This window comes from Carex rostrata, chromosome 1 (assembly GCF_964058835.1).
Source record: "Carex rostrata chromosome 1, lpCarRost1.2, whole genome shotgun sequence".
Taxonomy (NCBI): domain Eukaryota; kingdom Viridiplantae; phylum Streptophyta; class Magnoliopsida; order Poales; family Cyperaceae; genus Carex; species Carex rostrata.
In genome coordinates this window covers 12913102-12927915 of record NC_135918.1, presented here as the reverse complement: position 1 = coordinate 12927915, position 14814 = coordinate 12913102, and the positions used below count along the sequence as shown (strand labels likewise).

The 14814-nt window shown below is 31.8% G+C and overlaps 2 protein-coding genes and 1 long non-coding RNA gene across 3 annotated transcripts; all 3 read left to right on the top strand.

Moving 5' to 3' along the window:
• The first annotated feature begins 1049 nt into the window (after positions 1-1049).
• Positions 1050-2453, top strand: LOC144559295 (protein argonaute MEL1-like). The gene is made up of 3 exons (XM_078308313.1): positions 1050-1628; positions 2010-2146; positions 2339-2453. Exons 1-3 carry the CDS (start codon positions 1528-1530, stop codon positions 2422-2424), a joined length of 324 nt encoding a protein of 107 aa, XP_078164439.1. The 5' UTR covers positions 1050-1527; the 3' UTR covers positions 2425-2453.
• Positions 2454-6510: 4057 nt separating this feature from the next.
• LOC144559305 (uncharacterized) lies at positions 6511-7190 on the top strand. The gene is made up of 3 exons (XR_013513118.1): positions 6511-6838; positions 6951-7057; positions 7161-7190. It is a non-coding gene; the product is annotated as an uncharacterized LOC144559305 (long non-coding RNA).
• Positions 7191-7300: 110 nt separating this feature from the next.
• LOC144560550 (protein argonaute PNH1-like) lies at positions 7301-8454 on the top strand. The gene is made up of 4 exons (XM_078309814.1): positions 7301-7306; positions 7808-7924; positions 8005-8112; positions 8341-8454. The coding sequence occupies exons 1-4, from the start codon at positions 7301-7303 to the stop codon at positions 8452-8454; spliced, it is 345 nt and encodes a 114-aa protein (XP_078165940.1).
• Positions 8455-14814: the final 6360 nt, after the last annotated feature.

Genomic DNA, 14814 nt, shown 5'->3' with positions numbered 1-14814 from the left:
AGATCATCTGGTTGTTCTTGTTACTTGTTAGTATTATATTTTCCAAGACTAGAGATTTAATATCATATTTGTGTTTAAAAAATGAATTTTGTTTGACAAGATTCTATAATAATATAAAAACTTAAATCTTATAGTGCTTTTGTTTTTCAAAAAATGGTAATTTTCGCAGCCTCTGCCTTTCATCAAAAAAAAAAATAATGGTAATTTTCTTTTCTGTTTGTTATCACTACCACCGATTGAAAATCTAATATATCTCGCATAAATTTGCTAATTTTCCCTCTTACATTTGATCAGCCATGTCGAGTTATCAAAGTGGTCGTGGTGCACAAGGCCGTGGTTACCAAGGTAGACGAGGTGGCCGAGGCCGTGGTGGTGGTGGTGGCCCCACCATGGTGGCAGTCAATATAACAATACAGAGAACCCAAATTGGAGGAGACCTCATCCCCAACACCCCGAGGCTAGAGGTCGAGGTAGCTGGCAATACCCGGGCCTGAATCCACGAGCACAATACCCAGAACCAAGGGGTCAACCGGGCAATTACATGGGTCCTACCCCAAGAGAACCCAGTCATCAGGAAGTGTATGCTCCACCTCCACAGAGAGTAAGGGCCCCACATGCAGAGTATCCCGCTCCAGCACAGCAACAGCAAGCGCACAGGCCGTATTATGGCACAGTACCTGATCTGCGCCAAGGAAATCAACCAAGGCAACCGGCAGTAATACCAGAAGCCACTCCAGAGCCAACTGGTGGTGGGGTAGTACAGCAACCGGCCAATGCAGATCGGCTGGAGAAACAAATGTCAGAGCTGGCAATACAGCCGGCAACACCATCATCATTAAAGTTCCCACTCAAGCCAGGAAGGCTGGAAGGGGGACCCGTGGAGAGAGGATACTCGTCAGAGCCAATCATTTTCTAATGAAACTGCCTAAAAAGGAGTTGCAATTGCACCACTATGATGTATTATAATTTTTTTTTTTTAAAGAAACTTGTTCCTTTTGTTATTGAAATGTGTTAATTGTTTGATGAAAATATATTCTTTGCGGTGATGGCCGATCAAATCTCTACACTGCGGGCCCACTCCCCTTTGAGTCTGAAGGTTTTACTGTCACTCTCCCTGATGAAAACCGACACCGGTAATATGTGTATCTTTTGTATTATTTGTTTCTTTCTTTTTAGTACTTATGTTGTGGGCCTGCTCACTTCATTGTTCATTATTTTTACCAAATTGTTGTAACTTTTTTAACTATAGAGAGTTGAACTTGAACCCCTGATATGTATTGACTTAACAAATCTCTGCATATATTGTTCTCGTGAAATTACAAATCAAAATGGGTTTAGGGAACATTATATATTTTTTTACTAAACAGTATAACAGTGATCTGTCAGTAAAAATTCTGATAATGTTGATTTTATTATTGTAAATCAAACTATGAATTATGTACTTACATCATATGTATCATTTTGATCCTGTACTGCCGGGAGGGGAGGGATTTTAAAGTGGAGATATCTCTTGCTAGTTGCCCTAATATGAGAGATCTAGAGATGTTTCTGGCAGGAATGCAACCCAATGCTCCCCTGGATACAATTCAAGCTCTTGATATTGTTCTTCGTGAGTGCCTATCGAACAGGTAAGAAACTTAAATATGTAGAAATGTATATAATATCATGCCATTGCAATTTGAGAACTACTCGTTCTCGTATCCTTCTATTAAAATTGAATAAATTGACATATGACCTTCACTTTCCTATTCATCGAAAAAGGGTCTAATTAATGTCCATAATTTTATTCTTTATTTATGTGAATAATAGTAGTGGCAGAGACAAGGTTTTTATCTAAGATAAGTGTTTTATGTAATATTTTTGTAGAGTCAGACATGACAGTTCTTGTTTCGCAGGATAAGTTAATTTTGAAATTTTACATAGTCACAAGTGAAGTAATCCCTGTCTTTTGTCCCGACATGTATCAAACCTTCATAATGTAAATATTTTATATTTTTTGTTTAATTCAGCAATGCAATTGTGCAAGTGGGGAGGTCATTCTTCTCTGACGATTTCGGGAGATATAATCTGGATGGTGGACTAGACATTTGGCGAGGAATTTACCAGAGTCTTTGTCCGACTCAAATGGGCCTCTCTCTCAACCTCAGTAAGTATCTGTACCAGCTCCCAATTCTAGTATTGTCGTATCAGTATATGTATTTTTTTTATATACTTAAATTATGCTTTAGATTTATTTGTTGTCCCAGTTCATTCTCACAGGATCTTTATTATCCGCCGCTCTTTTAACGCATTAATTTAAATGAATTAGTTGACATTAGTTTATTATGGAACTTCTCAGATACTACAGCGACGAGTTTTATTAAACCTGTATTGGTAACACAATTTGCGTCACGGCTTATTGGAAAATACCTTCAAATAAATTAGCATATTGACCGCTGGTGACATAGCAAAGATACCTTCTTTCAGTATTAAATTTATAGGATGCGTTGGGTACTTACACTAAAAAAGGTATTAGCATTGTATTATACAAGCAATTACTCAGCATTACTAACTAAGAAAATGTCACTTTATAAGATAACTTTTTGTTGGATTATTCAGATTGTTCAAATATATTCTTGGTGCTTCATTTGGAAATTTTCAGATCTTTTTATTTTCTAAGTTATGTTATATTCAAATGTTTATCTTTACATATGTGAAAAAAAATGTAGGTGTGCATGATCATTAGGGGACAAAAGTATAGGAAAAAAGTTGAATGAGGGTCAGACCACTGGTATGCTCCGGGCCACTTGTCAAAATCCTGGCGAGCGTCAAAGCAGCATTATAAATGTATTAATTAATCTTAATTAACCTCATAAAAAAGCTACATTTTTTGCCAATTTGCATATTTTAATTTTTTCCTATTTATTTTTTATACACAGGCAAGAGAGATAATAGATACAATGAAGATACTTATGCAATATAGTTTGGTTTAACTATCAGCGATCAAACCACTGATTTTCAGGCTCGTGTTCTTCCTCCACCTCGGATAACTCTAATTTTACATGTTAATTAAAAATTATCTACTATACCTTTATATGTTCATCTTAATTAAACTAAGTACCTGATTTTATTAATTTCCTAGCCTTTTATTTGGTTGATCTGATAGACTCTTAATTCAGAAATTTAAAAAAGAGATAAAAATTGATTATCATTTGAAGATCTGTTTTCCTTTTTCTAATATTACCATTCAACTTTTTATTTTTTTATTATGCAGCTCAAGTACCATGACACAGGTGCTAAAAAGGAGTGCATGCCGACATCTGGTGCGTGGAACATGAGAAATAAGGTATATGTTTTGTTATTCTTTTCTCTCTCCTTCGCTTGTTCTTGCGCCTCAGACTCTTTCTCTAACAAGGATTTGAATTAAATGGTATGGATGCCGAAATTGCTAAACGAAGCAAAATTAAACTTCTGGTACTGCATCTCTTTCTCACCTCAAGTTGGTGCAAACGATGCCGAATGGTTTTGCAAAAGACTAGGTGACATGTGCCGTACTTCTGAAATGGTATGTGCATATATTTTTCATTTTTCTTTTATCAAGTAAGAAATTTGTTTTAGATTTATCAATTCTAAATAACCAAATAAAAAAAAGGAACATTTTAATTACCTTGCATTAATTTCCTCCAAAATCTCAAACATATTTAATTACCTTGCATTAATTTCCTCCAAAATCTCAAACATTTTAATTACCTTGCATTAATGTCCTCCAAAATCTCAAACATATTTAATTTGTTTTAGATTTATCAAGAAAAAGAGCAACTAAATAATTTTGCAGAACAAATGATAAATGAAATTGCCAGAGAGAATAATTTCATACATGAAATTGCTCGCATATTTTTTTATCAGCTCATACATTGTATATGTTATTTATATCTTATCAGAAATGAATAGTGTGTGATCATCCTAATCAACCGCTTAGACTGAACATGAATTTGTTGCACTAAGAGCTAATTATATGCTTATCGTTATAATTGCTATCTTCCAAAGAATTCTTTACATATCACACCTATTTACTTTGCGATATTAGATATACCCATGAGTTACATGATTTACCATACTAATCACATGTGCTTAAAGATTGGGGTCATACAAATTGAGCCTTTCTTAGATAGTACAAGACATGAATAATGTGAAGATTGGGGTCATACCAAAAATCACACAAGCGTGCTCCCAACATCACTCAACTCTGTTTATTTGTTTTTAAGTTGATGCCGTCCAATGTAGAAAGAAATCAGTTGGCAAGTAGGGTGCATCCAGAATTTTCGTTAGGGGGGCAAAAAAATATCGAATCGAATTTAAATAGCTAATTGGATTTAAATTTATTAACTAATTGGATACTCGATAAAAAACAATGTTTTGAATTATATTTTTCAATACTCTAACTTGTAATTTCTGATATTTTAACTTATAATTCTAATTACCAATTATAATTCAATAAATTTATTTTGATTTTAACACTAAATTTAATCAGAATTATAAATCAAAATCGAGAGGGTATAAGCCTCCATATAGATATTCTATTGAATTGCGTTATCATTGAACTAAATTATTGAAATTTAAATGTCTGAGTATGAACCAGAACTGTGGGTTTATGGTGGGCGTCTGCATAGACAAGCAGGGTGGTATCTGTTAGTATTACTAGACTTAGTGGTTGTAAATATTAGGTCCCAAATATTCCTGTTAATAGTTGATTTCCAGTTAATGTTATATATATTGATTGCCGATTGATTATTGTTATTGAGCATTTGCATTTGTCATTATAGAACTTAACTGCTAATTTCTCGTGCGGTGATTTCATTCTGAATATGGATTTCCTTTGAATCCAATAATCTGAGTCGCAATCAGCACTAAAAAATAATTTATTATTTCTCACTCGTTTCCTCTTATGGGTTATAGGTTCATTATGGAAAGTCAGAGAAATGTTTTTGGGTTATAATTGACAGCAGGGCCATCTAAAGAGATGGAATTTGGGATATTTTATCTGACGTGATTCAGAAAATATTTCTCTAGCATCATTCACTGTAAACGTCTAGGAATTGTTATTAATTATTTGGGATGTGGCAAAAATATAATGGATGTTAGTGACAATGCATAAAAAGATCCATACCTTATGTTACGTATATTGAATGAAAAATAGACGCAGTTGAATTGTCGCACCTCCGGATCGGAGGTGTGACACAAACATTTCCCACCCAAGTAGATACTGATATCCTACATGTGGTACCTAGTGAAGAAGAAAAAAATCAGAGAACAATGCTCTCTATGTGTTGATCTGACAGTCTTTACGCTAAATGTTGAAATATCCATCTCAGCTTTAAATGGGTAATTTCCTCTTTCATTGAAATTAATACAATGAGACAGAAACCGGAGATGTCCGGTGCTGTGTGGCATTCCATTAGGATGGAAGTTGAGGCCATTGTGGGGGAAAAGATTTTAACAGAGATGGTTTTGCTTCAGGCAGCGCACTTACCATATACAATGTTGTTTTTATTCTATAGTTTGTTTGCTGCGTGAAGCCAAAACTGCTTTGTTAAAATCATTACCCCATTGTGGGGCCCCGTACTGTTGTATTTGGACCTTATTTAGAACATAAAACCTATATATGCCTAGAGGAACTCTTTATGAGAAATCAAGAATTAAAGAAAAAAGAAACTGGCATTTGTTGCAAATGTATTTTATAGTTGAATCAGCGCAGCTAGTTATATTTTATTGTTTCTTCTGGTATCTATTTTTCTTCTTAGGATTACATCTCTGGTATATATTTCATGTTTTCAAATACTCAAGGATTATTTGCACAAGTAAGAATTTTTCTTGCAAAAGTTGCTCCAAAATTTGTATGCATTATGCGCAGAAAAATAATCAATATTTTTTTTACTGATATTCGTAACGAATCGAATCATTGCCCACGTATTAATAATATTTTATCCAATTCGACCCATAAAAGCCCAAGTAATAGCAAAAGTTTTAACCTAAGATTCTGTCGATCTTGAGCCCAAAGCTAAATAGAAAGGATTAACCAACCTGTGTGCAGTGTGCTGGAAAGAATATTTAATAATTAAAACTTAAAATTTATAAAATCTAATGATAATAAAAATGACCCAAACCTGGTGTGTCGAATAACTCGCAGCTTGAAGAAAATCATATATATATATATATATATAGAGAGAGAGATGGACTTTGGTGAGTTCCGACTTAAGATGATTGGTTTATGTCACGCTCATATTTTCTACATTTGAAAGTTCAAACAGCCAATCCAAACTACTCAACATGATATACATATTGAAATGTGCTAGGAGAACAATTTTTACATTTTTTGACACTTTTTTAGTATTTTTTTTTTAAATTAAGATCCAGAATCCATCCAAAAACAACAATTTTTTACCCATCCAAAAATTAGAAGCTATCCCACACATAATATAATTTAATCTGGAAGGTGGATTAGACATCTGGCAAGGAATTTACCAGAGTCTTCGTCCAACTCCAATGGGCCTCTCTCAACCTCAGTAAGTATCATACCAGCTCCCAATTCTAGTATTTCCGTATCAGTATATGTATTTTTTATATACTTAAATTATGTTTGAGCTTTATTTGTTGCCCCAGTTCATTTTTGTGGGATCTTTATTATTTGTCACTCTTTTAACGCATTAATTTAAATGAATTAGTTGACATTAGTTTATTATTGAACTTTTCAGATACTACAGCGACGAGTTTTATTGAACCTATACCAGTAATACAATTTGTGTCACAGCTTATTGGAAAAGACCTTCAAACTGGCATATCCGCTGCCGACATAACAAAGGTAATTACTTTCTTTCAGTTTTAAAATTCAATGATGAGTTGGGTACTTACACTAAAAATATTCACTAATGACATATTGTTACTCTTTTTTTTTCTTTTATATTATATATCAGATTAAAAGAAACTTGAAGGGTGTAAAAGTTGAGGTTACTCATCTCCGCCAAATACGTAGAAAGTATCGCATCTCCGGATTGACTGCACAAGCCACTAGAGATTTAACGTAAGCACCAAACTTGTTCTTAATTTTACATGCTGCTATTGGCTTCTAATAATGTATTTTGTGATTAGTAGAGATCAAGATCTATTTGGTTTTATTCTTTCAGATTCTCATTTGGTAATGAGGGCATCCAGAAGAAATTAAGTTGTAGATTATTTCAGGGAAAGTCATGGTGTTCATATGAGACACCTCAATATACCATGTCTGGATGTGGAAAATAACCCAAAAAAAATAACTTATCTCCCCATGGAGGTATGTACTCAATCTACTATTTAGTGATCAAACTGAATGGGAAGATCTTATTGTAAAAAGCACATGAAAATAGCTTGAGCACAAGCTAGGTATTAATTTGGCACTGTTACCAAATTTCCATATTATTCATGTATACCTATCTAAACTAAGATCCTCATTTCTTGTCACATGAGGAAAAATTTTAGTAATGTTTTAAGGAAAGGTAAATATCTTAATTTCTTGAGTTCCCTTATTTCTTATTCTATTACATATCTTAATTAAATCATGGCCTAATTGTTTGTCAAATGAGTAAATAAAGGTATAAGCATCTACTCAGCATTACTAACTAAGAAAATGTGGAAGATAATTTTTTGTTGGATTATTCAGAAAGTCAGAAAAATTGAGGTTTTGTTCCAAGCCTTACAATATATCTTTGGTGAATTCTATTGGATATATTGAGATATTTTTTTCTAAGATTTGTTATACTCAAATATTTATCTTCATATGTGAAAAAAATTGTAGGTGTGCATGATCATTAGGGGACAAAACTATAGGAAAAAGTTGAATGAGGGACAGACGACTGGTATGCTCCGGGCCACTTGTCAAAAGCCAGCTGACCGTCAAAGCAGCATTATTAACGTATTAATCTTTACCCTAGAAAAAAGCTATAGTTATCAATTTGCATATTATAAATTTTCCTATTTCCTTTTCATAAACAGGCAATGAAAGATAACAGATACAATGAAGATACTTATGCGATACAGTTCGGTTTAACAGTCAGTGAGGAAACCACCTCTGTTGAGGCTCGTGTTCTTCCTCCACCTCTGGTACCTCTAATTTTATATGTTCATTATAATTTACCTACGATACCTTCATATGTTCATCTTAATTTAACTATGTACCTGATCTTAATTTCCTAACCATTTATTTGGTTGATCTGGAAGACTTTAAATCCACAAATTAAAAAAAGAGATAAATATTGGTTATCATTTAAGATCAGTTTTCATTTTTCTAACATTACCATTCAATTGTTTATTTTTTTTATTATTATGCAGCTCAAGTACCATGACACAGGTGTCGAAAAAGAGTGCATGCCGACATCTGGTGCGTGGAACATGAGAAATAAGATATATGTTTTGGTATTCTTTCGCCTCAGACTTTTTCTCTAAAAGGATTTGAATTAAATGGTATGGATGCAGAAATTGGTAAACAGAGCAAAATTAAACTTATGGTACTGCATCTCTTTCTAACCTCAAGTTGGTGCAAATGATGTCGGATGGTTTTGCAAAAGACTAGGTGACATGTGCCGTACTTCTGAAATGGTATGTGCATATATTTTTCATTTTTCTTTTATCAAGTAAGAGATTTGTTTTAGATTTATCAATTCTAAGTAACCAAATAAATAAAAAAAAAGCATTTTAATTACCTTGCATTAATTTCCTCCAAAATCTCAAACATATTTAATTATGTTAATTTAAGTATTTTCTAACATAATTAATCAAGAAAAAGAGCAAATAAATAGTTTTGCAGAACAAATGATAAATGAAAATGCCAGAGAGAATAATTTCATACATGAAATTGCTCGCTTATATTTTTATCAGCTCACACATTGTATATGTTATCAGAAATGAATAGTGTATGATCATTCTAATCAACCGCTTAGACTGAACATGAATTTGTTGCACTAAGAGCTAATTATATGCTTATCGTTATAATTGCTATCTTCCAAATAATTCTTTACATATCACACCTATTTACTTTGCGATATTAGATATACCCATAAGTTACATGATTTACCATACTAATCACCTGTGCTTAAAGATTGGGGTCATACAAATTGAGCCTTTCTTAGATAGTACAAGACATGAATAATGTGAAGATTGGGGTCATACCAAAAATCACACAAGCGTGCTCCCAACATCACTCAACTCTGTTTATTTGTTTTTAAGTTGATGCCGTCCAATGTAGAAAGAAATCAGTTGGCAAGTAGGGTGCATCCAGAATTTTCGTTAGGGGGGCAAAAAAATATCGAATCGAGTTTAAATAGCTAATCGGATTTAAATTTATTAACTAATTGGATACTCGATAAAAAATAATGCTTTGAATTATATTTTTCAATACTCTAACTTGTAATTTCTGATGTTTTAACTTATAATTTTAATTACCAATTATAATTCAATAAATTTATTTTGATTTAACACTAAATTTAATCAAAATTATAAATCAAAATCCAGAGGGTATAAGCCTCCATATAGATATTCTATTGAATTGTGTTATCGTTGAACTGAATTATTGAAATTGAAATGTCTAAGTATGAACAAAAACTGTGGGTTTATGGTGAGCGTCTGCATAGACAAGCAGGGTGGTATCTGTTAGTGTTACTAGACTTAGTGGTTGTAAAGATTAGGTTCCAAATATTCATGTTAATAGTTATTGATTTCTAGTTAATGTTATATATATTGATTGCCGATTGATTATTGTTATTGAGCATTTGCATTTGTCATTATTGAACTTAACTGCTAATTTCTCGTGCGGTGATTTCATTCTGAATATGGATTTCCTTTGAATCCAATAATCTGAGTCACAATCAGCACTAAAAAATAATTTATTATTTCTCACTCGTTTCCTCTTGTGGGTAAAGAATAAATTATTTTTTAGGTGATTCTGTATTGGATTGCTACAATTAACTTTGTGTTGCAACATATTATTTTCAGGGGACCAGCCGACCAACACACTATCATGTTCTGTGGGACGATAACAAGTTTAGTGTCGATGAACTTCAGACTCTAACCTACAATCTATGCTACACGTAATTCTCTAATATATTAATTTTCTTGTTATCAGTCATTTATTGTTATTTTTGTTTTATTTTTGGAAAGGTCCCTATATTTTCTTGTTGACAACTATTTAATTTCACTAACTCAAACCTTTTGCCGTTAGTGAGATTTTATGTATCCTTATCATCAAGAGAATTTGTCCAAACAAACTAAGCAAAGCTACCAATAGTTTGTTGTAGCTGTGAATATCTATTAAATTTGTTGAGTATTTGCCACAACCAAGCAACCAATGAAATTTAGCTATCAATATCTATTGTTTATGGTAACAATTAACGATAATTCCATCAACTATAAAATCATTTCCTTGTTTAAAAAACTATTTACTCTTTGATTTGCAGTTATGCAAGATGCACCCGCTCAGTATCTATTGGTAAGTGTAAATATGCTTTTATACCACCCTCTTGCTATTCGTTTTTCACCTTTCCAAAGAAATTTGACTATGCTTTGTTTACTTGTCCTTTTAATTTTATTGTGATGGCTGTGCATTTTTGTTTTGTTTCCAATTAGTTTTTGGTTTTATTTCAACAAAATATTTTTCAATGTGTGCAACACATGTAATTCATGTTTTACAGGGTGTACTTGCAATATATGTACAAAAATTGACAACATTATACATTGATAAGACATTATTGACAATTAAGTAGCACCACATAAACAATTACTGAAATCAGATATCGGCAAGTTTGTCAACTTTTTGCTCTGAAAAGTTTAAATAAATAAAATATTTAAACAATTACTGATTATTTTTTTTGACAAAATCTCGAAATATAGAAAGAATGAGATGGTTTATCTCGTCCGTACGTCGAATAGGATAAACCATCACGTCCAGCTAATTTTGTTTTTAGTTACCCAACTCGTTAATCCTTAAAAAAAAAAAAAAAAAACTGGACGGGATAGTTATTCCTGTCCAGAACTTCAATTATTTTTTTGCATGTTATGTTCATGATGAATTATTTAAATAAAATTCACAAAAAAAAATGAACAGTTTTGGACATAATACACTATCCCATGTAGCTTTTGTTTTTCTTTTAAGATTAACGAGTTTGGTGGAATTAAAAATGTAATTAGCCGGACATGATGGTTTATTCCATCTAACGGACAGGATAAACCATTCTGTTCTTCCTATATTTCAAAATAAACCCTATTCCTATTTCGATATTTTATTATTATTTTTTCTATTAATAAAAAAAGGGCACAAATACGCTATGTTAGGTGGAATCTGTATCCCCTCAGGTACCATACTTGTAGGAAAAATCAAGAACAGTCTGGATTTAATCTCAGTCGGACCACAATACTTATTATAGATATAGAAATATAGAATGTATGTTTTAAGATTTGTGCTGAAGTTAAAAGAACGATTTGAATTTGATAGTTCTACATATAGTGCCAGAGTGAGCAAAATTCATGTTAGGCATGGTGTCTTCACGTGCCCATGTTGTGTTTTCAAAAGCGTTTTTAGCGGTGGAATCACATTGAATCAGGTTAAGTAATTATTGAATCAGGTTTTGAACATTGAATATAGATCTATATAGAATCAGATTATTGCTTATTCTTAAAGAAAATTTTGCCTATCCTTAAATAATCTAATTAAAATTTGAATTTATTAATTGATGACAGTCTGTAGCCTACTAATTATATCAGTTTAAAAAAAAAAAAAGCATCCTTAAATTTAAACAAAATTCTGACTACACCTTTAAATGTTGTGTCCCAAACTGACAATACATGTGTCAACATGACACAGATTAACATGACTAACGACACATAATATACGGATTAATTAGCTCATTAAGTTTCCACCCAAATTGCATCATAAAATGTTGTGTACAGCCAGAAATCTTTTTAATTGCTGAAAAAAATAATCAAATAGAACATAACTATTTTAACTTGGTAAGTTTTCTAACTTTTAACACTATTTTATATTTTATAATTCAATTACTACATGTAACGAATTTTTTCGACAGTCCAATATAATGCAAAAAAAATAGAGACAAAAAAAAATACAACACAGAAAAAAATATTTGAAAAAAAAATATAAAATTGACCAAAATAAAAACATGATTTTGTTTACTGTTTTGTTTGAAGTCAGTGACGCAAAGTTTAGAAATTAGACCCCTGCATCTCTGGTACTATAAGAGTTTCTAATCTGATATGGCAGTTTTTAATTCAGTTTTAGAGATGTGGAAGAGTTTCATATTTAGAAACTATGTCTGAAAGTTTCTTATTAAGAAACTGTTTATAAACTCTATGCTGACCAAATGATTGGCTGAAATTATTTTTCCTTTTAATTTTATTGCTGACATGGCTTAATAGAAACTCTAAAATTAATTTTAGAGATGACAGAGTTAAAAATATTAGAAACCTTAATTTCTAAAATATAGTTAACAGTTATTTAAAAACTCATTTGAGTTGCGTAGATAGATTACAATCTATAAGGTAGACCCGTAGACATAATATTCATGTCTAGATACTTTCAGACACGTCTAAGTATAGATGCCAACCTATATTGTACCGATACTCATATTGTGTCCGGTCTCGATATTATTCAACATGATACGGCACAACACCTACTTTAAAGTGTGTCAACTCTACACGATATGAATCGAGGACACGGCACGTATGCAATACACTAGTCGCGGGGAGCAGATGGCTTCAATAAAAAAAATCAAATAAAAAAAATCAAATTTGGTCAATGGCAGCTTTTATCTTTTTGAAAACTTGGTAGTAGCTATCAAGGTTCGTGAGGGGGAATCGAACTCTCGACCTTTGAGTATAACAACTCTAAGACATTTTTCTAGCCAATTGTGCTACCTCCTCTTTCAATGGCAACTTTTATCAACTGCTGAGAAACCGAACAAATCCGTATCACCCCAGGTAACTGAGGTGCAAGTGGAAAATTCGGACCATTCTTTTAGCTTGACACAAATCTTAAAGCAAACCCCCTATAGTCACAACAGATCTGGACCATACATTTCATATCGGACACTTTAGTGTTAACATTTACTGCGTACGGGTCCTAAACTATACACGGATGTCATGCCACATCACGTCAGGGTCAATTTTCCGTACGATACGAAATGGACGGTTCAGATCGGTCTTCGATAATCTGGAGACTGAACAGAAGTAAAATTGCTTCTTATTTTGGGCCTTTCTGCATATTGTAGTTCTATATTAATTTAAGTCCATTTTAAGATAATCAACAAATTGAGCTGATCAGCTCCAGTAGACAAATCAAGTAATCAACTCTTTTTGTTAACTTGTGTTTAAAAATTTCAATCACAAAAGTGAACGCACCAAATCACTTTGTTTTACATATACACACTAATATTGTACATGTGCATTGCAACAAAAATATATTATAAGAGAACTGAAAATCTCATGCAAATTGATATATTTTTTATAAAAAATTTAGACTAGATGACAAATAATATTTTTAAATGGCATTTACATATAAATTACATTCATTAAATGATATATTAAATGACATTTACGTATTTTTTTAATATTTTCAACATATTTTCATAAAAAATATCAAACAAAATGTCATATTAAATAACAAATAGCATTCCTTAAATAATGTTAAGAAAATAGAAAAAAAAACAAATAAGGACATGACTAATCAATTCCTTAAATGATATTTAAAAAATAGAAAAAAAATCATAACTAATCAGAAAGATGATACAATTTGCATGTGAAGAGTACATGTTTAAATAAATTTAGACTTTTACAAGTAAAGAAACATAAAAAAATGCATAGAATTATAATAGTTGATTGGATGACTGGTATTTAATCCGAAATTTCATCTTTCAATTAAAACCATTAACGAATCATGACATCTACGTGCTTAATATAAGAATAGAGAAATATAGAGAGTAGAACAATGTGTTTTTAAGTTTACTGAGCTCTTTTGTAAACTCAGCTCTAAAACTTATGAAATTGACTTCAAATGAAAAATATGAACCGTTGAAATCTATCATTTTTATGAGTAATATATCTAAATATGAAAATTTTAAACTTTTTAATTAATTAGTATAAACTATAAAGTAAAAGAGGAGGGTTCAAATGCCTCCATGTTTTTGTGCCTCCATTATGTCTTCATCTCTCTCTATCATTTTCAAAGTTCAAACAGTCGATCCGAACCGCTCAACCTAACCTCCATACTAAAATATGTTTGGAGACTAAATTTTATATTTTTAGGAATTTTTTTACTATTTTTTTAGATAGGTACAAAATCAGTAAATCTGAACCATCTAAAAACAGTATTTTTGTACCTATCTAAAAAAATAGTAAAAAAATTCCTAAAAATATAAAATTTGGTCTCCAAACATATTTTAGTATGGAGGTTAGGTTGAGCGGTTCGGATCGACTGTTTGAACTTTGAAAATGATGGAGAGAGATGAAGACATGATGGAGGCACAAAAACATGGAAGCATTTGAACCCTCCTCAAAGTAAAATTGTCAAAATAAAAAGATAGTCGAGCGGTCATAATGGAGAACACTCTATATATAAATATGTTTTTCAATCCTTATCAACAGTACAGTGGATGCCAGTTGGATTTGAACAGATTTGCAATCCTTTTCAACAGTTGCTATCTATCAATTATACCGACTAATAGTTGACCTCTTACTTGCCACACAAATAAATGAATTAATATATAACGATAGAATTTAATATATTCTAATCCTATTTAGTTT